General features: G+C 26.1%; 1 protein-coding gene across 4 annotated transcripts; it reads left to right on the top strand.

Annotated features, from left to right (window-relative positions):
* Positions 1 to 1,136: 1,136 nt before the first annotated feature.
* Positions 1,137 to 27,649, top strand: LOC126895788 (2-acylglycerol O-acyltransferase 2-A-like). Of its 4 annotated transcripts, XR_007701721.1 has the most exons (6): positions 1,137 to 1,558; positions 6,981 to 7,246; positions 7,340 to 7,511; positions 10,352 to 10,545; positions 10,612 to 10,890; positions 26,975 to 27,091. XR_007701721.1 is itself a non-coding variant. In XM_050668019.1 (5 exons), the coding sequence occupies exons 1-5, from the start codon at positions 1,323 to 1,325 to the stop codon at positions 12,744 to 12,746; spliced, it is 945 nt and encodes a 314-aa protein (XP_050523976.1). In that variant the 5' UTR covers positions 1,138 to 1,322; the 3' UTR covers positions 12,747 to 12,760. The 4 variants fall into 4 exon arrangements, 3 of the variants coding, with proteins under 3 accessions (XP_050523976.1, XP_050523975.1, XP_050523977.1); XM_050668019.1 differs by lacking the exons at positions 10,612 to 10,890; positions 26,975 to 27,091 and adding an exon at positions 12,670 to 12,760 and having other exon boundaries at positions 1,138 to 1,558; XM_050668018.1 differs by lacking the exon at positions 10,612 to 10,890 and having other exon boundaries at positions 1,140 to 1,558; positions 26,975 to 27,649.

Below are 27,649 nucleotides of genomic sequence, written 5' to 3'. Positions count from 1 at the left end.
TATAAAGTATAACTTTTAAGGCTTAAATTTTGAAAATGTTCCAGAAATCCTGCATTTTTTAAATATGTATTATACAAAAGATAATACGCTACAAAATAAAAATAATAATTTGTCCCTAAGAGAATTAATTATTTTCTGTTAATTTTAAATTATTTCATGCCTTATATTTTACTACTATTGTTAACGCATTACAGTATCAATATTATTTGACCTTATTCATATAAATATTATAATTGCAAATTTATTATTATTTGAATATATTACATATTTGATATTATAAAATTATAAATATTTTTAAATTAACTCTTTTGATAATTTATACGTATAAAGTTCAACATTCATTATCAATTTTATTGATCGAAATCAACAAAAAAGGTAGATATACAATTACTCTGTATCTAAACTAAAAAAAAACAAATGCCATTGTTGTAACAAAAAAACTCAATAATAATCAATAATTGATAAATCAATAATTAATTTTTAGAAATATTATCAAATCGCCAAACTGAGGAAACTATTATAAGTGTCTGTTAAATTTCCTGTGTGGACATTCATCCGAGAATGATTCATTGTGCCATAATACAGCCACTATGGGGCAATTGATTTTACACTCATATGTAGTAATTAAGATAAGTTTTTATTTTTTTAACATCACAAAAAATTATTGGACACATCCGTTCTTATGAAAGTACATTAATTATCGTATTCGGTAATTTGTATATTATTATATATATGCAATAGAAGCTACTAATTTATATTGTACCATTTATTTCAGGATGATGATAATATCCCTATGAAATATATTCTACAATCAACTCCCAAATAATCTAAATCACTACTATCACATTAAATTTTTCCTACTACGCAAATAAGACATCAAAAAATCATCTGTTCAATTACTTTTATAGAAACAATTCATATGTCATATAAACTTTATTATTTCTATCTAAAAAGCATAATATAAATTTTTAAGAATTTAATAATATCATAAGTATTATGATAATTGATTAAATAATTAAAAAAAATAAACATTGGCAATATTTTTGTTGATTTCGTTTATCACAATAATAACACAAAGGTCTATTTTATTGACTCACGCTAAATAAAAACACTATCTTGAAATCGGTACACATAGTGTAATACTGTAGTAGCTAAACATTATTGATGTAGTGTAAATTATTGTATAATACATTTAATCGCTGACACACGATTTCATTTAGTTTGTTCTAACAATCCATGCATTCTAAACTATTCTTTAGTTTTAATTTCAAACCTATTCGCAATTCAGTTAATATAAATTTTTGTTAAAACGCACTTGTGTAATGACTATGAAAACTAAATTAATGGAAGTGGAGTTCGCACCACTTTTTGTACCATTAAACCGCAGGCTCGAAACATTAGCAGCGGCGATTTGGATCAGTCTTGTAGTTTTCACAGGATTTATAGGATGTACTAGCTTGTTATACATTACATTAGCCACTAGATTTTGGTGGATCAGCATTTTATACATTATATGGATTTTTCTTGATAGAAATACCGCATGCACAGATAAAAAAAGGTAAACAAATTATAATGAATGCTAAAATCTTGTTCTTACAAAATAACCATATAAATATATTAAATTTGACATAGGGTAAATTTTACTTTTAAAATTTGTAATTTAAAATTTAAACTGGAAGTTTTGGTAACTGAATAGGTAGTGTAGCTGAGTCATGTCATGTACCCCTAATTTTTATTAAATGGTACTGGTTTTAATGTTTTAAATTTGACTTAATGTTATACACTCAATTAGCTTCCATTAAAATTTTAAATATTTTTTTAAAAGTAATTATTATTTTTTACCAGATTGTCTGTATATTTCAAAAAATTATCATTTTTTGTATGCTAATGGGTTAAATATATAAAAAAATAAATAATTAATGTATTATTTTTTTTTAACACGATAAAGATCTTAATTGTTAAATACATATAAATTAATATTAGATGATAATTAAATAGGTCATTTTATAACATTATCTCAAAGTAAAAATTGATAGGTAAATAATTAATTTATGATAGTAACAGTAATGATCTAATACAACAAACAAAGCTTATATTAAAACAATAAATCTTGAAATTGAAAATAAATATAAAGAAGTGTTTTAGGAGAAGTCGTATTATAACTATCTTTATAATAATGTAGGCAAGTAAAAAGTCAGATTTATAAAAATCGTATTTTTTTTATTAACTTTGATGTCTGTTTTCACCATGGAGATAAAATAAATTTATGATTTATAGATTTATTATGAAAAAAAAAAATTTCGGACTTTATTTTATCTTCATGGTGAAAATGGCTACCGAATGCTATTTTTGTGTGAAAATTCTCGATTTTATTTTTTTATTTTTAACTTTATAATGCTATGACATATTGAAAAGTGTATGGATCAACATAATTTTTTTATGAGAAATAATAATTTTTAATAATCCCTTTTTCATTCGATATACTTTATCTGAATCAGGATATTAATAACGAACTAGCAGATCATGTTGCTTTTGGAATAATCCACCTATTTTTTAAAATTAAACACTATCTAAAGATTTGCATCGAAGCGTTTTTTATGATAGTGATTTTAATCACTGTCAGATATCATTATACTTGATCCAAATATGTCACGTCACCACTGTGCCGCGACCCCCCTGTGCTGGGTTTTTTTTTCATAATAAAGTACATTACATTAGCTTTAATTTAAGATATATATAAAAGTGTCAGACCTTCCGGAACATTTTCAAAAGTTAAGTTGAAAAAGTTGTCATTTTAAATCCCCCCTGTGGACAGTTAAAGGATCAGATATAAAAAAAAAATATACCAAATGAAAGGTAATGATATCATGCATCTATATAAAAAAGAATTATATTGATATGTTCATTTTTAAAAAAGTTATGGCAGTTTTTAGTAAAAAAAATTGAAAAATTTTTGAAAATTATTGATTTTTAAATTTGTAATTTTTTTGAATGTTTCCCCCATTTACGGGGAACGAGGGAAATTTTTTCAATTTTTTTTCAATTTTTGAGGATAATGTCTTCGACTAGATACGATTTTTGATCTTTTAACGTATCATTGAAAGAAATCGGTGCGGTGAGAGCTGAGAAAAAGTGGTAACAGACACAAAAAAAAAACACATCTTAGTAAAACCAATACCTTCTCAGCTTTGCATCGAAGCTAAAATACAATTTTGAAATCGTCATAACATTTTCAATTTAAAACTAAGTTTTTAATTTAAATTTTTTAATTATAAACTTTCATGAAAATTAACTTTAAGGGATTAAAAATATAAGTTAAAAATGACCTTTTGAATTTAAATTTTGCATAGATTATTTTTAACATATTCAAAGTCAATAATAGCTTTATCAAAATAATTTTTTTAAATAAATTTTTCATGTGTAAATACTTTCTTTCTAATAATGTCAAAAAATAGGTAAAAGAAAATATAGAATTTCAGACTTTAAATCAAATTGAAAATATTGGTTTAGTAAAGTATATAGGGGTGTATGTTTATTAAAAAATATTTTAGTGATATGGTTTTACTGTGTAATTCAATATAAAAACAAATTTTATACTTCTATTAATTTGGAGATATTTAATTTAAAGAATAATTTTTAAAGTAGCATAATTTTGAGATCTTCTTTTTCCTAGCTTTAATCCCAAATACTTAGGGTTGGCCACCCTTATCCTAAATTTCCACTTGACACGAATTTTGTTCAAGACTCCTCATACTTTTATACATACATTTTTGTCATACTTTTTGACAAAAATTTTACGCCGGCTGTCGACCTGGAAGTATTCTTATCCCCTATCTACAGGGAACACTAGTATTAAGGAAATGTTGAGATATTTGTCTAAATTGTTAGAATTAAAGAATTTTTTCAATATTTGTTGATTATAAGTTCAACATGATGAAAATCGTTTTCTATTGATGTATTTATCATTAAAAGTTAGAGCTGTGAAAAATGAATGAGAGACACAAAAAAAACCATGTAATAAAATATTTTAATATGAATAAGAAATTCCTTCTCATAAGGAGAGACTACAATAATGGTATGTTTGATATTTATTGAAGTTTGAATAACTTAAATAGATTGAATATCTAAATGAGATAAAAACCAAACAAACTTTGAATTTTTTTTTTCATCTCAAAAAAAAATTAAAAAAAAATTCAAAAAAAGTTATTTTGACTGGTGAGGTTTAAACTTCGTACCCTAAGCGTATAAGACTGTATAATATAGAATGTAGCCACTATGCATTATATGAATAAGTTGATAAAAAAACTGTTTAAGCTAGTTAAAAAATTTAAAACCGCTTTTTTAACTTTAAGAAGGCAAAACAAGTTTAAATTTATATTTAATGTATTCATTAGATATAAATTATCTTTTATTAGATAAAAGATGTGTTAGATTCATGTAACAAATATAAAAATTGGTGGACTCATTACTATGGCAAGCTATTGTAAAGTATTTTAAAATAAACAAAAATAAAATGAAATTTGAACACAAAATATCATATTTTTAAATACAGTAGCCTTTTGCACATAATATCTTTTATATGAAAATGGCTGCCATTTGAAACAACATTATTTTTTTAAATTTATAGTACGTAACATATGCTTTAATTTAACATATGTTTGAAGCTCAGAGTATTACCGGAATACTTTTTAAAATAAATTGAAAAAACTTAACTTGTGTGGAAAAATTGCTACATTACATCTTCCTTGAGGGCTGGTAAAGGATCAAATTTTCAAAATATTAACACGATAAACGGTAATTTTTATATATAAATTACATTTTTAAACAACTCTGCGGCCATTTCTCCATAAAAGAAAATGTGTTTTTAAATTTTTTTTTTAAATTCTATTATTTAAAAAAGCTTTAATTTGACATATATTCAATACTCGGAATATTTCCGGAACATTTTTAAAAATTATGTTGAAAAAGTTTTTGTACTTAGAAGATAAGTTTGCGGAACAAATATTTTTTTTTGGACATCTAGTACATAACATAAACTTTACTTTAACATGTTAAAATGTTTAACTTACGTTTGAAGATCAGAGTATTTCTGGAATATTTTCATAAGTTAAATTGAATCTCTCTGTAAAGAGTCAGATTTGCAAAAAATTATACAAAATAAAAGTGAAGTACCTAATATATCAATATAAAAATCTAATTTTGAATCGTTCCTTTTTAAAAAAAAATTATGGTTGTTTTAAGAAAAAAAAGTTTAAACAAATGTCGAATATGTCGATTTTAAAAATCGTAATTTTTTTGGGGATATACCCTATTTACATAGAACAAAAAATTTTTTTTAACTTTTAATGAAAATATCTTTAACTAGTATCTATTATTATATATTGATGTATCGTTGAAAAAAATTCGCTGAGGGCTGAGAAAAAGTGGCAAGAGATAAAAAAAAAAAAAAAAACACCATAAAACTAATACCTTTTCAACTTTGCATCAAAGTTAAAAAAATAAAATATAATATAATCACAAGTAAATTTCAATCAATAACGAGTTAAAAATTAATCTTACAATTAGTCTATAGGCGCAAAATATAAATACATTTTTAATTGAAAGAATTTGTAGTACATTAAAAATTTCAAATATTTTAGCTTTGATGCGAAGCTGAGAAGGTATTGGTTTTATTNCTTCGATGCAAAGCTGAGAAGGTATTGGTTTTACTAAGATGTGTTTATTAATTAATTAATTAATTTTTTTTTTGTGTCTGTTATCACTTTTTCTCAGCTCTCACCGAACCGATTTCTTTCAATGATACGTCAAAAGATCACAAATCGTATCTAGTCGAAGACATTACCCTCAAAAATTGAAAAAAATTCCCTCGTTCCCCGTAAACGGGAGAAACCCCCCAAAAAATTACAAATTTAAAAATCGCTAATTTTCTATATTTTTTCATTTTTTTTTACTTAAAAGTGCCATAACTTTTTTAAAAATGAACATATCAATATAATTCTTTTTTATATAGATATATGATATCATTACCTTTCATTTGGTATATTTTTTTTTTATATCTGACCCTTTACCTGCGCACAGGGGGGATTTAAAATGACAACTTTTTCACAAAAAATTAATTTTTTAAACTTGATTTTTGAAAATGTTCCGGAAGGTCTAACACTTTTATATATATCTTAAATTAAAGCTAAGGTAATATACTTTATCATGAAAAAAAAAAATTTGGACTTTATTTTATCTTCACGGTGAAAATGGCTACCGAATGCTATTTTTGTGTGAAAATTTTCGATATTGTATTTTACATTTTTAATTTTATTATGCTATAACTATTTGAAAAATGTATGGATCAATACAATTTTTTTATGAAAAGTAGTATTTATATACATCTTTCATTCGACATACTGTTTTTTTAAATCTAAAAATGCATGTAGAAAATAGAACTTTTTCAACTTAACTTTTGAAAGTGTTCCGGAAAGTCTGACACTTTTATATATATCTTAAATTAAAGTTAATGTAATATACTTTATTACGCTAAAAAAAAATTTCGGACTTTATTTAAGTGGATAAAAAAAAATACGATTTTTGTAAAAAAATTATTTTTTACATTTTTAACTTTATAATGCTATGACATATTGAAAAGTGTATTAACATTATTTTTTATGAGAAATAATATTTTTTAATAATCCCTTTTTCATTCGACATACTTTATCTTAATTAGGATATTAATAATGAACTAGCAGATCATGTAGCTTTTAGAATAATCCACCAATTTTTTAAAATTAAACACTATTTAATGATTTGCATCGAAGCGTTTTTTTTTTGATAGTGATTTTAATCACTGTCAGATATCATTATACTTGAACCATCTATGCCATGTCACTACTGTGCCGCGACCCCTCTGTGCTGGGTTTTTTCAACTTTTTAAACGCAAAGTTTTAACTGATATTTCAAAAGTTTAATTTAGCTATTTTATTAATTTACAGATTTTCATTTATTCGCAATTGGACATTATGGTCTTACTACAGGCGATATTTTCCTGTATCATTAGTTAAAACACACGAGCTTAGTAATAAAAGATCATACATTTTCGCTACTTTTCCTCATGGTGTGCTTTGCCCTGGAGTATTCTCAAACTTTGTTACAAATGCAAGTACATTTAATACACTTTTCCCTGGATTAGAATCATACATTATAACTCTAAGTCTATCTTTTTATCTTCCTTTACATCGAGAATTAAGTCTTGGACTGGGTAAGTCAAAAGGGCACTTTAAATACTAAAAGATAAATAGATTTTTCTATAATAACATTTATAAATATCACAATATTTGTATTTTATTGATAGGTTTTCGAGAGGCATCTGAAAAGAGTTTAGTAAACTTATTAAAAGGGAAAAAAGGTAACGCAGTTGTATTATTAGTCGGTGGAGTAGCAGAAGCGTTAAATTCATACCCCGGTCCAATTCACTTAGTAGTTAATAAAAGAAAAGGATTTGTTCGTATCGCATTAAAAACTGGGTAAAATAGAACTCAATAAATTATATTTCAAGACCGTTTTTCAAATTAATAATTTGAAGTACGGTTGGATTGACATTATATATTTTAAATTATATCGCGTTATTTAAACAACTAATTTTAATTGTTTCCTAAAAACACTTTTTATTCAATAAACTTAACTTTTTAGATTATTGAAAAAATATATTTTGTTTTTATCTTAATAGTGTAGGTGGTTTTGAAATATACAATAGTGATCTTCCAACATATAGATGATTTTTTTTGTTTCAGTCTTACCTTCTTAAGTAGTTTTAACATCTTTAAAAATGAAGTATATAAAATTCATTGATTATATAACATTAAAACAATTAATATTAAAAAAAAAATTATTTCTAAATTTCACTAACAAACTAGTTGTTCTATAATATGAAATTTTAGGATTATACTTAAACATAAACAATAATTATGAATGGTATTTCTATGAATAAACTTACATTAAAAGCGATAACAAAAATGTATAATTTTCACGCTATTTAATATCATAAGCTATTAGAGCGCATTTATCAGTGTTATTGTATAAACTAAAGTAATACGTAAGACAGTCGAAGATATTATTTTTCTTAAAAATAAAGTATAGTTTTCAATATGGCTTCGACATCAAAATAAAATATAATCTTATGTGATCAAGACAAAATTTTTTTAATCAAAAGTAACTAATTAAATGATTGGAAGTAAATTATCTTCAAAAAGACGAGCTATACGAGTTTTTATTGTGCGTAAAGTCAAACTTACATAAAAGTGCTTAAGTTTTTAATTGAGAGATCACTGTATTTTGGCAAAAGTGTACAATTATATTAACATTTTTGAATCACTTTATAATAAATATAGAACTTTACAGAAACGTCCATAATGAGAAACAGAAATAAATATAAAAAACACAAATTGATTTTATCGAGAAGTTGGATAATCTTTTTGATATTGGACTAAATTACCTTAGATCGGTAATTTTATTATCTCTAAGAAAAATAGGCAGTGTTTGCTGTACGCTTAGCAAAAATTAAAAAAAAATGAAGAGAGAACAGAAAAGCGGTTGGAAACAAAATTAAAAAGAAAAAAATGATCTTATAAAGAAATTGAATTGAATAATTAATTAAGTTATAATTGGAATTATAAAATTTGAATTTGTAAACCAACTAATTTAATGTATTTCATAAATTTGATTTATTTTAGAGTGCACTGTAAACAGTGAAAAAATATCAGCTCTAAATTCCGTCGATAATTACTATCAATATTATTATTACAATAATATTGAGGATACTGATAAATTAATAAATATTGCTGAAAAAATATTTAAATATATTAGAATTTTATATGGATCAATTAAACAAAACTCAAAACATATACGATTATACAGTATTGCTGGAATTAGCTATTGTATTTCTTGGTAGTACTCTTACTCGTAGCACATATTTTTAATATCCTGGAGCAATGCATTATGCTCGTTGGATGTTAAAGTCATAAATTCACTAAAAATGTTTATATTTCGTGATCAATTTAAACTATCAAAAAAGGATGAAAATTCATTTGAAAATATTTATATATTTCTCATTCGATTATATATTAAAAACATAGTTTTGGTGCACCTTATTGTATCATTAGCACCTTCTCAAGTCCTTAAATTGTTGAGAAGTCTTATTAACTAGCAAGAGATTGATAATAATATATTTCAGATAACTTTAAAAAAACTATGTGAACATTTGTGTACTTAGCTTTCAAATCATCGGCACTAGCATTTTCTATACTAATTTAATAGTTGAAACTAAAACTAAAATGGTTGTAGCTATAAAATCAAACAATACTTCTGATATAAGTAAAATAATTAATGTTTTATATAATTAAGTAATTAAATTAAAAGGTCTCGAAATTTTTAAGACACTTCGTGTTATTAATGACACAGTCATAAGAAGAGTTAAACTTATGGAAGAATTCAATACAATTATAACAAAAAAAGAAGACCAAAAAAGGTTTGTGCTTTAAGTTGTAGAAAATTATCGTCGTAAATATCCCACATGTTTGAAATCAACGATTTTAAAACCATTCTAATTTTGAAATAAGTTAAAATTTACTTTTAATTATTAATTCAATTTTTAAAATTAGTATTTACTATTTTTAATGAATAATTAAGTAATATTTCCTCTGGTAAATAGTTATTAAATGATACAATAAAAAATTTTAAATAAATATTTTTAGGTTAAATTTTTTTATACTTCATCTTTGATTATTTGAATAAAAATATATTAATCAAAAAACTACGTAGAGTAAAAAATGTTATTTATTAAATTTTCTACAAATTATGTTTACGCATATTTTTATATGAATAAATTGTAATGAAATATAAATTAAAAACTGAAAAAAACATGGTTAATTCATCAAAGAGTGTTCTTCAACTTTAATGGCGGGGGTACGTGTTGAACTTAACCAATATACTCCAAATTTTGTGCACTTTTTTTGTACATATATGAAATGATTTAGGGGGTAGGGCTGATAAAATTCTAATACTGAAAATTAAGAACCACTTTAATATACATGTAAAAATAAATATACAAAAATTAGTTTTTTACTTAAAAATTAATTTTAAATGTAATTCTGCAGGAATATTTTCGTTTTATATCTATGCAAAATAAAAATATTGTTCCAAAACATAAAAAATTATAAAAAAATTCAAAAACTGTATTTTAATTTAAAAAAAATTGAATTTATTAAACAAAATTTCATATTTAAAGAAATATTTTTGATTCATTATTTATATTGACATTTAAATTGGGAATAATAATTATTTATATTTTGTTTATTTGTAATCGCAGAGCATCTTTAGTACCTGTATTTTCATATGGAGAAAATTATGTCTATGAAAAGATAAAACTACAACCAAATACAATTAGAGATAAAATATTAAAAATATTCACAATGAAAGATATTAAATTTATGCCCAATGGCCGCGGAATTTTTCAATATAGTTTTGGTATGGTTCCTCGAAGACATCCGATTGTAACCGTTGGTAAATAAACCCATTTTTTGTTATTATACACTTGACAATTCATTAATGAACAACTTTTTGAATTAGAATATTTAAACGCACATGTTCAAATAAGAGCGTTCTTTGGATATCATACAATTTTTGCTATTGAATATATTACATCGATAACTTTCTTGTTACAGAATGTTTTAAATAATTTTTGTTATTTTATATTTTGATATATTCTTGCTCTCAACTATTTTAACATTTATTGTAAAAATTAAAAAATGATGTCGATACTAAATTGCTCTTTCATATCACTACTATATATTTTTACATTAATTATCCATTAAAAAAATATTATTACGAAGAACACTCAATTATAAGGTAATTTTAACACCGCATTTTTATTTAAAAAAAGTTTTAATTTTTATTAAATTTTAAAAAGAAATCCTACCTAAAAGAGTTTTTATAAAAAAATTTAAAATATTTGTTGACGGAATACTAAAATTATATACATATATATTATAATGCTATGGATTGGATTAAAGTAAATTTAACTTTACTAAAATTTATAATCTAGTTGAGCCTATGACGCAAAAGAAAACAGATATTACGCTAATCTGATAAGCATTGATGTATTATTTTTATTGGTATATGGCTATAAAATGTTATATCCATACAACTTTCAACTTTTAACCTTCTATAATTCAGCGTAATTTAAAATTAATTGGTTGTATAATTGGTTATACATTAATAATATTTTCTATGATAAATCTAAACAAATAAAACAATACTATCACAAGAACTATAAATTAAAATATTTCAAAGATTCTAAAAAAAAAATGAATTTAAAAATGTCACAAAACGTTTAACTCGAAATGTTTTAGCTTCGATGCGAAGCTGAGGAGGTATTAATTTTACCATGATGTGTTTATTTTTTTTATGTCTCCTCACATTTTCTGAGCTTTCACTTGGCCAATTTTTTCTCAACAATACATCAAAAGATTACAAATCGTTCCAGTTGAAAATATTACCCTTAAAAATTGAACATTTTGCCCATATTCCCGTAAATGGTCTAAATCCACTTTACTAAAATTAAAAAACAAAATTTTCTCGAGACCTTTTCTTCTATGGAAAAATTGCCGTCAAATTTAACGATATATGTAATTTTTATGTAAAAATTCAAAAAGCTGAGAAGCTATTAATTTTACTATGATGTGTTTTTTTTTGTCTGTATACACTCAATCTCAGCTCTCAATGAACCGATTTTGATGAAAAATATGTCAAAAGATCACAAATCGTATCTAGTCGAAGACATTACCCTTAAAAATTGAAAAAAATTCCCTCGTTCCCCGTAAACGGGAGAAAACTCCAAAAAAATTACAANTCCCTCGTTCCCCGTAAACGGGGGAAATCCCCCAAAAAATTACAAATTTAAAAATCGCTAATTTTCTATATTTTTTCAATTTTTTTTACTTAAAATTGCCATAACTTTTTTAAAAATGACTGAATCAATATAATTTTTTTTTTATAGATACCTTAGATATTTACCTATAATTTTATATATTTTTGTGAACATTTGACCCTTTAACAGCCCATAGGAAGGGTTTCAAAATGGTAACTTTTTTACAAAATATTAACTTTTTCAACTTAATTTTTGAAAATGTTCCGGAAAGACTGAAACTTTTATATAAATCTTAAATTAAAGCTTATATAATATACTTATTTTGAAAAAAAAAATTTGACCTCTGGATTTGTCTTCATGGTAAAAATGACTACCGTATTCAAAAATTTGCTATTTTTGTGTTAAAATTCTGGGTTTTGTATTTTATTTTATTTTAAAATACTTGACAAAGGGAGTACAGATTTTCATGAATATTATAAATAAATTAAAATTAATATAGCATAGAAAGTTATAATTATTTAAATTTGTTTGGTTCTTTTAAATTGAGAAAAATAACTTTAAAATTTAAACTAGCTTAAATAGCCAATTTTTTCAACCGTCGGTAGTAACGTGCAGTTGCCGAGATGGCAAAACTTTTGTTTTACATGCTTGGGGTACGAGGTTCCAACCCGCGTATGGCAATGAATTTTTTGCATTATTTCTTAATTCTTTTTAAGTTAGTATAAATTTTCATCTGCTTTGATTTTTATCTCATTTAGATTCAATAACTTCAATAAATATCAAGGATCCCATCACTGTGAAGAACTCACGAGCAGAAATTTTTTATTCATATTAAAATTATTTTACTATATTTTANAAGAAGAAATTTCTTATTCGTATTAAAATTATTTTACTATATTTTAAGTTTTAGTTTCGATGCAAAGCTGAGAAGATATTTTTTTGTGACTATCATTTATTTTCTCTGCTCTAACTTGACCTTTTTTAATTTATCAATTAAACAGTTACTTATACAATTTTCTCCATACAGACAATTAAAATCATTAATTTCTAATGTTTTCAAAGTATTTATTGACGAATCAAGTTTAATATGATAATNTAATTTCTAATGTTTTCAAAATATTTATTAACGAATGAAGTTTGATATGATAGGTTTCAACTACAAAATTAAATCATTTTATTTTGTAATTTAATAATTTTTTTACTCTATTTGTGTGTGCTACTACAAGACTATAATATTACAAATTTTTTTGTAACATGTTGCTATATAAATCATTTCTAAAAAAAATGATGTTTTTTCTCCTGAATTAACAATTGATTTTTACAATTATAATCAAATTTTATAATATGCTCAATTGAGTAAATCTTTTTAACAACTTTGTTTTGATTGGTTCATTTAGTTAAAGTAAATCATTAAAATTAATTAAGTTCTTAATATTTCAATTGTAGAATCTTTTCAAACAACAAAAGTTACTAGGAAAATAATACTATTACTTCTATTTAAGTTATCTTTTATTATTAAAACGCAAAAAAATATTGAGCTTTTCTGATATATTTACAATAAATAGTAATTATAAAACTTTCTGACTGCAAATTAATCTTAACGATACAATTTTTTTAATTCTCATAATTTTTTTAAAATCTCATAAAACTTGCCAATTGAGCTAATAGTTATGGTAAAATAAATTATTTTTTTCATTATAAACATTTACGAAAATCAACTTTAAACGATTAAAAAAATTGGTTAAATATGTCATTATGCTTATTTTTAACATATTAATAATCAAAATCAGTATTAATTTAAAACAATTTTTTTTGTTCTTAATTATTTTTTAGCTTCGATGCGAAGCTGAGAAGGTATTGGTTTTACTATGATGTGTTTTTTTTTTTTTTTATTTTTTGTGTCTGTTACACTTTTTCTCATCTCTCACCGAACGGATTTCTTTCAACGATACGTCAAAAGATCACAAATCGTATCTAGTCGAAGACATTACCCTTCAAAATTGAAAAAATTTCCCTCGTTCCCCTTAAATGAGGGAAACCTCCAAAAAAATTACAAATTTAAAAATCGATAAATTTTGAAATTATTTTAATTTTTTTTACTAAAAACTGTCATAACTTTTTCAAAAATGAACATATCAATATAATTTTTTTTTTTATAGATGCTTGATGTCTTTACCTATCATTTGGTATATTTTTTTTGTAAATTTGATCTTTTTTCTGTCCACGGAGGGCATTTAAAATGACAACTTTTTCACAAAAAAATAACTNTTTAAAATGACAACTTTTTCACAAAAAATTTACTTTTTCAACTTAACTTTTGAAACTGTTCCGGAAAGTCTGACACTTTTATTTATATCTTAAATTAAAGTTAATGTAATCTACTTTATTCTGCGAAAAAAAAATTTCGGACTTTATTTTATCTTCACGGTGAAAATGGCTACCGAATGCTATTATTCTGTGAAAATTCTCGATTTTATTTTTTACATTTTTAACTTTATAATGCTATGACATATTGAAAAGTGTATGGATCAACATAATTTTTTTATGAGAAATAATATTTTTTAATAATCCCTTTTTCATTCGACATACTTTATCTTAATCAGGATATTAATAAGGAACTAGCAGTTTATGAAGCTTTTGGAATAATCCACCAATTTTTTAAAATTAAACACTATCTAAAGATTTGCATCGAAGCGTTTTTTTTTATAGTGATTTTAATCACTGTCAGATATCATAATACTTGATCCAACTGTTGTAAAACAAAAATAAAAATAAGGAATAGTGTTCTAAAAATTAAAAGGTGTCGGAATGATTATTATTGTTGGTGTAAAAAAATGTGTAAGTGAGAGTTACTTTTGATTCGGGTGTGTTGTTCGAGGGTCACTTGCTATCTTAAATACATGCACAATAAATTGGGATGTTCTTACCTTAATCATATAATCCTCATTGATACAATAATTTACTCGTGGAACAATAAAGAAAGTATGAATTATAATAACCAATTTGTATAAAAAAATATCTTTGATTATTTTATTATTAAAAACACATGATACAATAATAGTAAAGGAAAAACAAACAAAACTAAAAAAAATACAAAATTGGTTTAAAAGGCGAAAGAGAGCCGGACGATGATCGCGACGTGATCGTAAATCGGTTGGATCGGAACAGGACGAGGACTATGTGCCCAGGGATATTCTTATTGTATTCCCCGGATCCCCTTCCACAGATGTGTATGATTATCGTCCAGCTCTTATTGGGTTTTACATTTTTATGATACGTTATTGATCAGGGTTTTGTAAGTGTTTTGAAGGAGCGGATGTTTGTGGCGTGATCGTGGGAGTAGTGTTTTAGAGGATAGACGGTGTTTATTGTGTTTTATATGTTATGTGAAAAGATATTGTGTTGTAAAAGAATTTCTATATGTGTTGAGAAGTGAATAAGAAGAAAACAGAAGACTAGATTGTTTATGTGTGTAGGGCCTATTACAACATCCGCCCCAACTTTTTTAGGTGTTGTGTCCTCATAACTTTTATATAATATGGAGGTTTTTTTTTTTGTTGATATGGAAGGTGTAGAGTGATAGAAAAAAATTATCTGTTTGATTTATAACAGATTAAATTTATATGTTAAAGTATAAATTGGTTTGATAAGTTGGAGATGGTAATATTGAAAGAATAAAGGTAAAAAAAAATAAATAAATTGTTGAGTGCCTTTTTGGAATTATATCAAAGGTTGTGTGGTACTATTACTTTTGATAATAAATTGTTTTTAAATTGCTAGGGGAAGTTTATATGACAATAAAAAAAAAATAGGGGATATGTTGGATATAATATTAGTAATTTTAACAATAATAAATGTGTAAAGTATGTGTTAGTAAAAAAAATCTTAAACATTTGTAATATGTGTGTTAGTAATTAATATAAGAAAAAAAAAAAATAATGGATTAAAATATGAATAAAATATAAGTGATCTTAAATATAAATTAAATAAATATAAAATATAAATATAAAATGTGAATACAAAATATAAGTATGAAATATAAAATATAAATATAAAATATAATCTTTGTAATGAGAAAATTGTTACATTGATTAAAAGTTAATAATGATGATAGTGACGAATATATATAAGATTAGTGTTAGTAAATTGTGGTTTAAGTAAAATTTTGTTATATACAATGTGTGTTACACATTCTAAAAAAAAAAAAAAAAAAAAAATATATAATGATGGTAATAAAATAGATGATTTCAATAAAAAGAAAATTGATATGTGATTTATGATTACAGTAATAATAATGATAGTTATGATAGATGATAATGATAATAATAATTTGTAATACATATATGATATAATGGTTTATGGTTTATAATGATAACAATAAGAAAAAATTATGAACACACAAATGTATGTATTTGAGAGAAAAAAAAATTAAAGTTTTGTGGATGAATGTTTGGTTGTTGTAGTTGTAAGTTGCATAACGTCAATAGTAGAGTCTCTGTGGTGGGCATATTTGTTTACTGAGTGTCTGGAATGAATTGAGTTTGTAGTAATGGATAGGGGGAGTGTTGGATGGTGATTTTTGTTGGTGCTTCTTTGTTTGTGGTTTTTTGTATTGTTGATAATTCATTTTTGTAGTTGTTATAGTTCTGTTTGTGATGATTGTGCATTAGATAGTGTGTAATGTTGTTAAACAAGCCTCCTATGATTCTTACACTCCATCCAAATGTATTATACAGAAGTGTGATATTCATGAATGCATTTAGTGCTGTGGATATTAATTTGAAAATAAAGATAATTCCAAGCACTCCAGACATGAATGATCCAAATGAACTGAACCAGCCCCACATTTGGTAAATTTTGTTCTCTACTAGGTTGCTGATGGTATTGGGATCGATAAGCTGGTAAAGATTCAATCGGTGATCAGACATGTCGTATCCTAATGTTTGCCGCGCGATATTGTTTTGGATTGCTGTTGCTTCGTGGGGAAACATTAGGTGTTTTTGAAAGGCGGTCATGGTCTCCTTGGAATATATTCCCGCTGATATCAAATGATGAGGAGATTTATATGTCCAGGTGAATGTGGTATCCGGTTTTAATATTTGCGGTGATTTGATATCAACTAATTGTGGTGTTAGTCCAAACCACTCGTCATTAAAGAAGTAAGCTGACGGAAGTAGAGTATTACATGTTATTTGGGTGCCAAATCTTTGGAGTGTGTGAGTTTTCGGAACCATGAAGTAGGTGTCATTGCGATGTATTACGGGTAGTTCATGATAGCAAGAAGTTTTTTGTGCTATTTGGACTTCTACAGGTTTGCATCGAATAAGGTAAATTACTTCACCGCTGTTTATGGCCATACATCCCGGACTATTGCATATTGAGTGGGCGAACTCGGTTAGGCTATAAGATGCTAATGACAGTTTGTGGAGTAATTGATTCCTTTCTTGAGCACATTGTTTAATAGTGATGTCGGTATATAGGTCAGATAAGGTGGTTGCCATGTGATGTTCTAACCATACAAATTTCGTGTTGACGTAGGCAATTAGGTCAGTATTTTGAGGAGAAGGAGCTTTAGGTTTTATGTCGTTAATGTGATTTTGGTCCATTAATATAAATAGCATTGGATGTTCCGTCTGAATCATTGGTGTATTGCAGATTGATATGTCTTTTATATATCGCAGGGCAAACGTTATGCCTTCTGTTTGAGCCACAAAAGTTTTTATATCTGCCTTGCTGTCCGTCAGTGATTTAGTGAGAAATAGTGAGGCTGGGCCGTCATATAATGTATCGTATTCAGTATCACATGATAGTTCTGTCACACTCCATACTACCTCTCCTTTAAAGGAGTCAAAACCATATTGATCCGACAGTTTGAATTTTGAGCCGCTTGATAATGTGATGTAGTTGTCGTGGTAATTAGCTGTTGTGAATCCCTCCGTTAGCGTAATTTCGTATTTTGCTTGGACAATCGCTTTATGCCACGTTCCTCTAGGGGTAATGTATGTAGTACCGTCACAATTGCCTTTGCTATCAAGGGATCCGGCTATTGTGTGGGACGCTCTTGTTGTATGGTTGATTTTGAGTCCTTGAATAATAGCTCCCATCGGTAGTTCGAAAGTTAGTTTGTTGTGGAGTTGGTGGCATCTGGCGCTACCAATTTCTATAATTTCAGAGTAATATCCGTTGGGGAGAGCTTGTAGGTCCCCAAAGGTGGCGCATTTTAATATGAGGTAATTGGCTGATATTAAGCAGGTTTTGTACAGAATATTTTGGTTTTCAGATTTTTGAAGGAGTTTGAGACGATGAATGGTTTGGTTTGTTTGAATGATAGGCTTCTCGCATGTGCCCACAGATAGGCTACTAAACGACGTTATGTTTTGGTGGTCTGTTGCGCAATCGTAGGCAATGATTGCGTTGAGAGATATGAAGAGTGTGAAGAAGATGGTTGATGAAAATAGTAACTTGATCATCCTGTCATACAATGAGTTAACAAAAGGTATAAAACAAATAAATTAAAAAATTAAACATATTAGTATGGTTTCATTATCTATGGCTACTAATGTAAAATTTAAATATTACATTAAGTATGCTATATTTTAGCTTAAATGTGTGTTCATCCTGTAACATTATTAAATAAAGTAAAACATGAAACAAAAATTAAGAGGTAAATAGAATGAGTGTTGTGCATTATTGGGGAATATTGTGAATAATAAAAAGTATGTGTTGTGTTAGTATGCAGTAGTTGTATTGCTAAGCGTTTCTATGATAGTATGGTTTTAGTCTTCTGACATGCACAATATCTTCTGTAATTTTATTGTTTAAGAAGAGTGAAATTCTGTAATTTAAGTCATTGATCTTTTTTATTACTTTGAATGGGCCGCGAAATTTCGGGGCTAATTTAGGTGATTTACCATGTTCAGTGAATGGAAATTTAACTAAAACTAAGTCACCAGGGTCATAAGTCATGATGACGTGCTTCTTGTCATAATATTCTTTTTGAATTTGTTGGATTTTGTTAATTTTTTCTGGAATTTTGTCACGAATATTTTGTAAGATTTTTAGCGATTGCAATAAATCATAAGGTATGTTTTCTGGAAATATTTTGTTGTCTATCGGAAAGATCGGTTCAAAGCCATGTAATAGATAAAATGGACTGAAATTTGTACTGGTTTGAGGTGTAGAGTTGTATGCTAAAGTTATGTATGGTAGATAATAGGACCATTTATGTTGTTCATTGTTTTCGATATAATTTCTGAGTGATGCACATAGTGTTCCGTTAAACTTTTCCACAAGACCTTGTGTCTGGGGTGAATATGAAGTGGACCATTCTTGTTTAATACCCAAGTTGTCCAATGTTTTTTTGACGAGTTCGTTTTTGAAATGGGTTCCTCGGTCACTGGAAAAACATTGGAAGCAACCCATTTGTGTTATTATTTGTATGATGAATTTGATAGTTGATTCGACATCTGCAGACACTACTGCTTTTGTAAACATGTATTTGGTGTTATTGCATCCAGCCACAATAATGTATTTTTTTTTGTTGCTACTGGTTAGTGGCCCTAAATAGTCAAATGTTAGACGGTCCAAAGGTTTGTTAGTTAATGGTATTGGGTTTAATTTCCCAATGGGTTTTCCACTTTGTATTTTATTTTTTTGGCAGCTTGGACACGACTTTATGAATTGAGTGACGTCTTTAATTATGTTGGGCCAATAATATTTATTTTGAATTTTATGAATGGTTCTGGATATGCCTGTGTGTCCCCCTCCTAGTATTGATTCATGGTATGATTTTAAAATATTGTTAACTAAATTTGGCGGAATTACAAGCGTTGATTCTGTAGTTTTGTTTGGTAGAAATTTTTTGTGATGAAGTAGGTTGTTTTTCATAATAAATTGCCTGGATTTTTTCTTGAATTTCGAAGAAACATCTTTATTTTCAAGAGCATCGATTATATTTTTACAAAAATCATCTTGGAGTTGTGAAATTTGTATATCCGGTAAGTTTACTTCTGTTGTATCTTGAATGTTTGCTATGGAGATATTGTTTATTGGATTTCTTGATAGGGCGTCTGCTACTTTGTTTTCTTTTCCTTTTTTATAATGTATGTCGAATGAAAAATCTAATAATTTGAGTGTTAATCTGGCAATTTTGGCGGGGGGTATTTTAAGGTTGTTATAATATTGCATACTGATGTTGTCACAAAAGACGGTAAAGTGTCTTCCCCAAAGGAATTCTCTGAAATATTGTACCCCGAAGCAAAGGCCTAGTAGTTCAAGAGTTGTCGAAGAATAAGTTATTTCATTTTTCTGTAGCTTTATACTGGCAAATCCAACTGGGAGTAAAGTTCCATTATGATCTTGTTCTAAGCAAGCTCCAAGACCTTCTATTGATGCATCTGTGGTCAGAAATGTTTTTTTGTTGTCATCAAAATGTTTAAGCAGTGGCTGAGTTGTTAGTATTTGTTTTAACATTTCGAAAGATTTTTCATGTTCTGAGTTCCAACTAATTTTTTTAATGTCTCCTTTTATTAAGTCCGTTAATGGGTTGGCTATTTTGGAAAAATTTTTTACGTGTTTGCGGTAGTATGAGCACATTCCAATGAATGATCTAACGCCTTTTTGGGTGGTGGGAGTTTTAAATTCTGTGATTGCTTTGATGTTATATATTTGATATATATGTGATATATTTGATGTAAATAGTAACTTTTTTACAAAAACTAACTTTTGAAAATGTTCTAGAAATACTGCGTTCTTTAAACATATATTAAATCAAAGGTTATGTCATGTACTATAAAATTAAAAAAAAAATTTGTCCCGACACTTTATGTAGAAACATGCAAACGGCTGCTGTAGTTAAAAAAAATGGTATTTTTGTGTTAAAATTTTTGATTTAAAATTTTCAATTTTAAAATGCTATAACTTTTCAAAAAATGTATGTATCAGCACAAATTTTTTTTACTAAATTCACTATAAGCACATCTTTCATTTGCCATACTTTTTGGATAATTTCCCCTTATATAGGGGACGTTCAAAACTTGAAACATTGTATAAAAAATAGAACTTTTTCATCTTAACTTTTGAAAATTTTCTAAAAATACCGGGTTCTTTAAACATATATTAAATCAAAGGTTATGTCATGTACTATAAAATGAAAAAAAAAAAATTTGTCCCGACACCTTATCGTCTATGAGTAAATTGACACCGAAATTAACACAATAAATGTAATATTTGTAAAAAAAATCAGCTCCCATCGTGATGTTTTTTGTATATAAAACTACCATAAAATATTTAAATATTAACAAAAACAAAATAATATTTTTTTATATGAAAGCTTAGGTAATTTCCTTTCATTTGATATCATTTTTTTTGAAAATCTAACACTTATTCTATTCACGGGGGGATTTAAAATAGCAACTTTTTTACAAAAAATTAACTTTTTTAACTTAACTTTTGAAGATGTTCCGTAAATATTCACAGATTTATTTAATCTTAAATTAAAGTTTATACTATATACTTTACTATGAAAAAAAAAAAGAAAAATTCAAAATATACATTTTCTTCTTGGTGAAAATGGCTACCGTATTCAAAAATATGCTATTTTTATGTTAAAATTCTGGATTTTGTATTTTAAAATATCTTACAAGGGCAATACACCGACTTTCATGAATATTATAGAATTTAGTTGACATAGAATAAAATTAATACGACATAAGAAATTGACATAAGAAAATTTTTTTATTTTTTTAAAGTCGAAAAAGTAATTTTTAAATTTGAATCAGCTTAAATAGCTATTTTTATCAAGCTACGAAAATAACGATCAGTTGCCAAATCGGTAACACATCTGTCTTTCATGCTTAGGGTATGAGCTTCGAATCCGTCTGTGACAATAATATTTTGCATTTTTTTAAGTTAGAAAAAAATGTTCAAATCATTTGATTTTTATCTCATTTAGATTCAATAACTTCGATAAATATCAAGGATCCCATCACTCAAGTCTTCCCTCGTGAGGAGAAATTTCTTATTCATGTTAATATTATTTGTGGTTAATATATGTGTATGATAAGTAAATAATTTGTGATCTATTGATGCTTTGTTAAGAAATCGATTCAGTGTGAGCTGAAAAAAGTAATGACAATAAAAAACACATCATAGTTAAATTAATACCATCTCAGCTTCGCATCAAAGATAAAACTATTTTTTATATTTTTAAATTTATGCTATAAATTTTAAAAAAATGTATGGATCATTATAATTTTTTTAAGACAAGTATTATTTACACTCTTCTTCAATGCGACATACTTGTTTTTTTAAATCGGACCATTTCCCTTCATATATTATAAATATATTCATATTCATATATTACACTTATAAATCATAAAACTTGTAATCAGGATAGAAATAAGAAAATAGAAGATCATGTAGCTTTTGAAATAATCCATCAATTTTTTAAAATTAAACACTCTCTACGAATTTGCATCGAAGATTTTTTTAAGATAGTGATTTTAACCATAGTCAAATATCATTTATACTGGACCCAGCTAAGCCACGTCTCTACTGTGCTCGATTTTTTTAATACTTAAAACTGCCATAACTTTTGAAAATTGAACAAATCAAAATAATTATATTTTATATTGAAACCTTAGATATTTCCCTTTCATATGATATAAATTTTTTTTAAATCTAACTCTTGACCGTTCACAGGGAGGATTTAAAAAAGCAATTTTTCCATACAAATTGATCTCTTTTTTTAATTTTTGAAAATGTTTCGGAAATATTAATACTTTTATTTAATCTTATATTAAAGCTTATATAATATACTTTACTACGAAAAAAAAACTTTCGAGATGTTACGTCGCTATTTAGGGGTTGAGCCTAAATGCCCGTCAACAGTATTCTAAGGGACCAACGGGGGATAGCTGGCTAGGCTATATCTACCTTAGGTACTGAAGTTTCCTATTTAATTTATATTCCCTTAGAGGAACTACCAAGGGTCGTACTACAATATATATATATAACATTTTAGGTTAACAACGATATAAATAAATATTTATTAAGCAATTGAAATATTAAATAGATAATACAACCTGCTGGACACCTAGAGATGTTATAATCCAACAGGGAGCTGACGGCGACACACACACACACTATAATATACGGGGTAGCGAAGTTAAGTTAATTATCAAGCAAAAGTAGTGATCGCGAAGATGGTAAAATGTCAACTGTCGATAGGGATATCTTATTATGGCACATTGGCCGTGAATTGCAAAAAGTGTTTATGTGTGCAGTCNGTGTTTATATGTGCAGTCTGTTAGTATTGTTGTATGTCACTGTGTTAATTATATAAATATGTCTATTAAACGGTACAACGATGTTATGGGAGACAGAGATATGGGCACATGCAAATGTGATCGTATCAGAGATTAAGTTCGTCTTCATGGTGAAAATGGCTATCATATTTAAAAATTTGCTATTTTTGTGTTAATATTCTTATTATTGTATTTTAATTTATTTTGAAATATCTTATAAGGGGAAACACTGATTTTTATGAATATTGTATAAATCTAATTGACATAGAATATAAAGTTTAATTTATTTAATTTTTATTCTTTTTTTAAGTCGAGTAAATTAAAATTTAAATCAGCTTAAATTGCCAATTTTATCGAACCACGAATGCGACGAACACTTGCCGAATCGGTAACAGTAGTGTCTTTCAATTAAGCTTTTCTTAATGGTATAAAAATTATGAAATTAATTTTGATTCATAAATGATGAAATTTAGTTTTTTATTTTATGTTTTTATAAATAATTTATACTATTTTAGTAATTTTATTTTCCTATGATAGGTTAAGATTTAGCCTAATTATTACCATAGATTTTACCCAAATTTTATATGTATATTAGAGATATTTAAATATTTTTTCTGAGTATAGTCGCATAAAAGTGTTATTTAATATTATGAAGTATCAAAATCAATATTTATGAAATGTTGTTTACTTTTTTTTTTGTAAGTCTGATTCTGATGAAACTTCCTTATATTCCAGTGTATTCATTCTTAAGTAACAGAAATTTTTTTTTGAAAAGTATTGCATCAAGACCTTTAAATTTTTATACACCTTAAAAGTAAAAAAATATATTCAAAATTAAATTAAAAAATAAATATATATTAAATATATGTTAAATAAATTTTTATTCATATATTATACTTTTAAATCAAAGAACCACTAATCAGGATATAATAAAAAAAACAGGAGTTGATGTTGTTTTTGTAATTATCCACCAATTTCTTAAAATTAAACACTATATACAGATTTGCATCGAAGCATTTCTTATGATAGTGATTTTAATCACTGTTAGATATCGTCTATACTTTTCCCAACTATGCCATATCCACTGTGCTGTGACCCCACTGTGCTGAGTTTTTTTAAACTTTATATTTATATAACTTTATGCTAATGTTGTAATACTTGATCATCATTAAAAATTTCAGGATGATCTAAATAAATTTTGTGATTGGTGCTGTTCAAATGGGTTAAAACTGAACACCTCTAAATGTTTCAAAATGTCTTTTTTCCGTTCAAAAATTAAGTTAATTAACGACTATCGATTCTATGAAGATCTCACTGAGGAAATTAATACTGTTAGAGTTCTGGGGACAGTACTTAAAACCAATTTATCTTTTCAGTCTCATGTCAATTATGTCTACGCGAATGTTCTAAGAATTCTTGGCTTTTTAACTAGGAATACCAAAGAATTTAGGAATGAACTGTGTCTTAAAACCTTGTACACTTTTTTTGTTATTTTATAAATTGAACTCTATTATTGTCATTTATTCTATACTTCTAATGTACTTTATTATATCTTTATGCTTATCGTGTTTTTATTGAATACATTAACTTTGTTACTGTACTTGAGCTTAAGGGTTTACCTAATAAATAAATAAATAAATTAGAAGTAAAGCGTAAATGCTGCTATTATTATCATTACTTATTTCTCAGTCAGCTCTCTCAGCTCCATCTCCTGCCTAAGTATAAAAATGTGGCTATTTTCCAAAAAACTTAATCAAACGTTGTTATCGATCAGTAATTTTCTTAATTCTTATTTAATAAAAAGATAATTTTCTATTTTATAATCTATTTTAATAAATAGTAAATAAATCAAAAATTGTATGTAACTGAAAAATACAAAAATATTTCTCAAAATGATTATTTTAAGACAAAATGGATGCCTATCGTTAAAATAATCACTTTTGTATAGCTGTTGTAAGTATAGTTTTTAGCTTCGATGCGAAGCTGAGAAGGAATTGGTTTTACTAAGATGTGTTTTTTTTTTTTTTTTTTTGTCTGTTATCACTTTTTTTCAGCTCTCACCGAACCGATTTCTTTCAATGATACGTCAAAAGATCACAAATTGTATCTAGTCGAAGACATTACCCTGAAAAAATGAAAAAATTTCCCTCGTTCCTTGTAAATGTGAGGACACGTCCAAAAAAATTACGAATTTAAAAATCGCTAATTTTCGAAATTTTTTCAATTTTTTTTACTTAAAAGTGCCATAACTTTTTCAAAAATGAACATATCAATATAATTCTTTTTTATATAAATGCATAATATCATTACCTTTCATTTGGTATATTTTTTTCATAAATTTAACCCTTAACCTGCTCACAAGGGGGGATTTAAAATGACAACTTTTTCACAAAAAATTAACTTTTTCAACTTAACTTTTGAAAATGTTCCGGAAGGTCTGACACTTTTATATATATCTTAAATTGAAGCTAAGGTAATATACTTTATTATGAAAAAAAAAAATTTTGGACTTTATTTTATCTTCACGGTGAAAATGGCTACCGAATGCTATTTTTGTGTGAAAATTTTCGATTTTGTATTTTACATTTTTAAATTTATTATGCTATAACTTTTTGAAAAATGTATGAATCATTACAATTTTTTTATGAGAAGTAGTATTTATATAGATCTTTCATTCGACATACTGTTTTTTTAAATCGGACCATTTCCCTAAATACAGGGGGGATTCAAAACATAAAAATGCATATAGAAAGTAGAACTTTTTCAACTTAACTTTTGAAAGTGTTCCGGAAGGTCTGACACTTTTATATATATCTTAAATTAAAGCTAATGTAATATACTTTATTATGGTAAAAAAAAATTTCGGACTTTATTTTATCTTCATGGTGAAAACAGACATCAAAGTTTATAAAAAAAGTACGATTTTTGTATAAAAATTCTTTTTTATATTTTTAACTTTATAATGCTATAACTTTTTGAAAGATGTATGGATCAATATAATTTTTTTTTATAGATGCATGATGTCTTTACCTATCATTTGGTATATATTTTTTTTATATCTGACCCTTTACCTGCCCACAGGGGGGGATTTAAAATGACAACTTTTTCACAAAAAATTTACTTTTTCAACTTAAATTTTGAAACTGTTCCGGAAAGTCTAACACTTTTATTTATACCTTAAATTAAAGTTAATGTAATCTACTTTATTATGCGAAAAAAAAATTTCGTACTTTATTTTATCTTCACGGTGAAAATGGCTACCAAATGCTATTATTATGTGAAAATTCTCGATTTTATTTTTTACATTTTTAACTTTATAATGCTATGACATATTTAAAAGTGTATGGATCAACATTATTTTTTTATAAGAAATAATATTTTTTAATAATCCCTTTTTCATTCGAAATACTTTATCTTAATTAGGATATTAATAATGAACTAGCAGATCATGTAGCTTTTGGAATAATCCACCAATTTTTTAAAATTAAACACTATCTAAAGATTTGCATCGAAGCGTTTTTTTTTTTATAGTGATTTTAATCACTGTCATATATCATTATACTTGATCCATCTATGCCACGTCACCACTGTGCCGCGACCCCCCTCAGCTGGGTATTTTAGTCTATAACGACTAAAAATTTATTAATTATTTATGTTAATAAAATAATGTTTTTGATGCTCAATAACAGTTTGACAAAAATGATTTGAAAAATTCTATTTGGTACTTGTTTTAATACAAGATATATATTATTTTCAGTTGGAAAACCGATTGATATTCCTAAAGTTTCAAATCCATCAAAAAAAGAAGTGGAAAAGTACCACAAAATATTTGTTGAAGAACTTGTAAAACTCTTTGAAGAACACAAAATGAAATACCTAAAAAATGCTGAAAACGTTAATTTAGTATTGGATGATGTTGAATAATGTGAAAAATTATTTACAGAGTGATCCATAGAGTTCTGACAAATTAATTAATTTTTTTATGACAATTTATTAACACCTCGTGTAACACCTATATAATCATAGGCGTAACTAGAATAAAATTTTTGAGTAAGCTAAACTTATATCTTCACCCTTGGAAACATTTTACCAATAAATATAGATTTCTAAAAAAAATTAGGGGCTATTTAATCAGCTGTTTATCCCTAGAATTCTTAGTTGCGCCAATGCATACATTTACTGATTTGTTTTTTGTTGGTAATTATTATTATTTTGTTGGTTTTATGGATGTTTAATGAGAGTGCTATCTGAACTAATTAACACTTTTTATTTATGAAATTATAAAAAGAATAAAGAGACATTTTTTTCAGAAATTTAACTATCTAATAAACTTACAGTTTCCAACAAAAATAAAAGATATTTATTCTTATTTTCTACTTGTTAAAATTTTTAATTTAATATCAATGTACAAGCACTAAGTAATATTTTTCAT

Source organism: Daktulosphaira vitifoliae, unplaced genomic scaffold (assembly GCF_025091365.1).
Source record: "Daktulosphaira vitifoliae isolate Bord-2020 unplaced genomic scaffold, ASM2509136v1 Scaffold_1, whole genome shotgun sequence".
NCBI lineage: Eukaryota > Metazoa > Arthropoda > Insecta > Hemiptera > Phylloxeridae > Daktulosphaira > Daktulosphaira vitifoliae.
The sequence above is the reverse complement of the archived record's forward strand: the minus strand, read 5'-3'. Positions and strand labels throughout refer to the sequence as shown.

Coding starts and splice junctions, on each gene's coding strand:
- LOC126895788 (XM_050668018.1), top strand. CDS start 1,323: ATGACTATGAAAACTAAATTAATGGAAGTGGAGTTCGCACCACTTTTT. Junction 1,559..6,980: donor GCATGCACAGATAAAAAAAG/GTAAACAAATTA, acceptor ATTAATTTACAG/ATTTTCATTTATTCGCAATT. Junction 7,512..10,351: donor CGTATCGCATTAAAAACTGG/GTAAAATAGAAC, acceptor TTGTAATCGCAG/AGCATCTTTAGTACCTGTAT.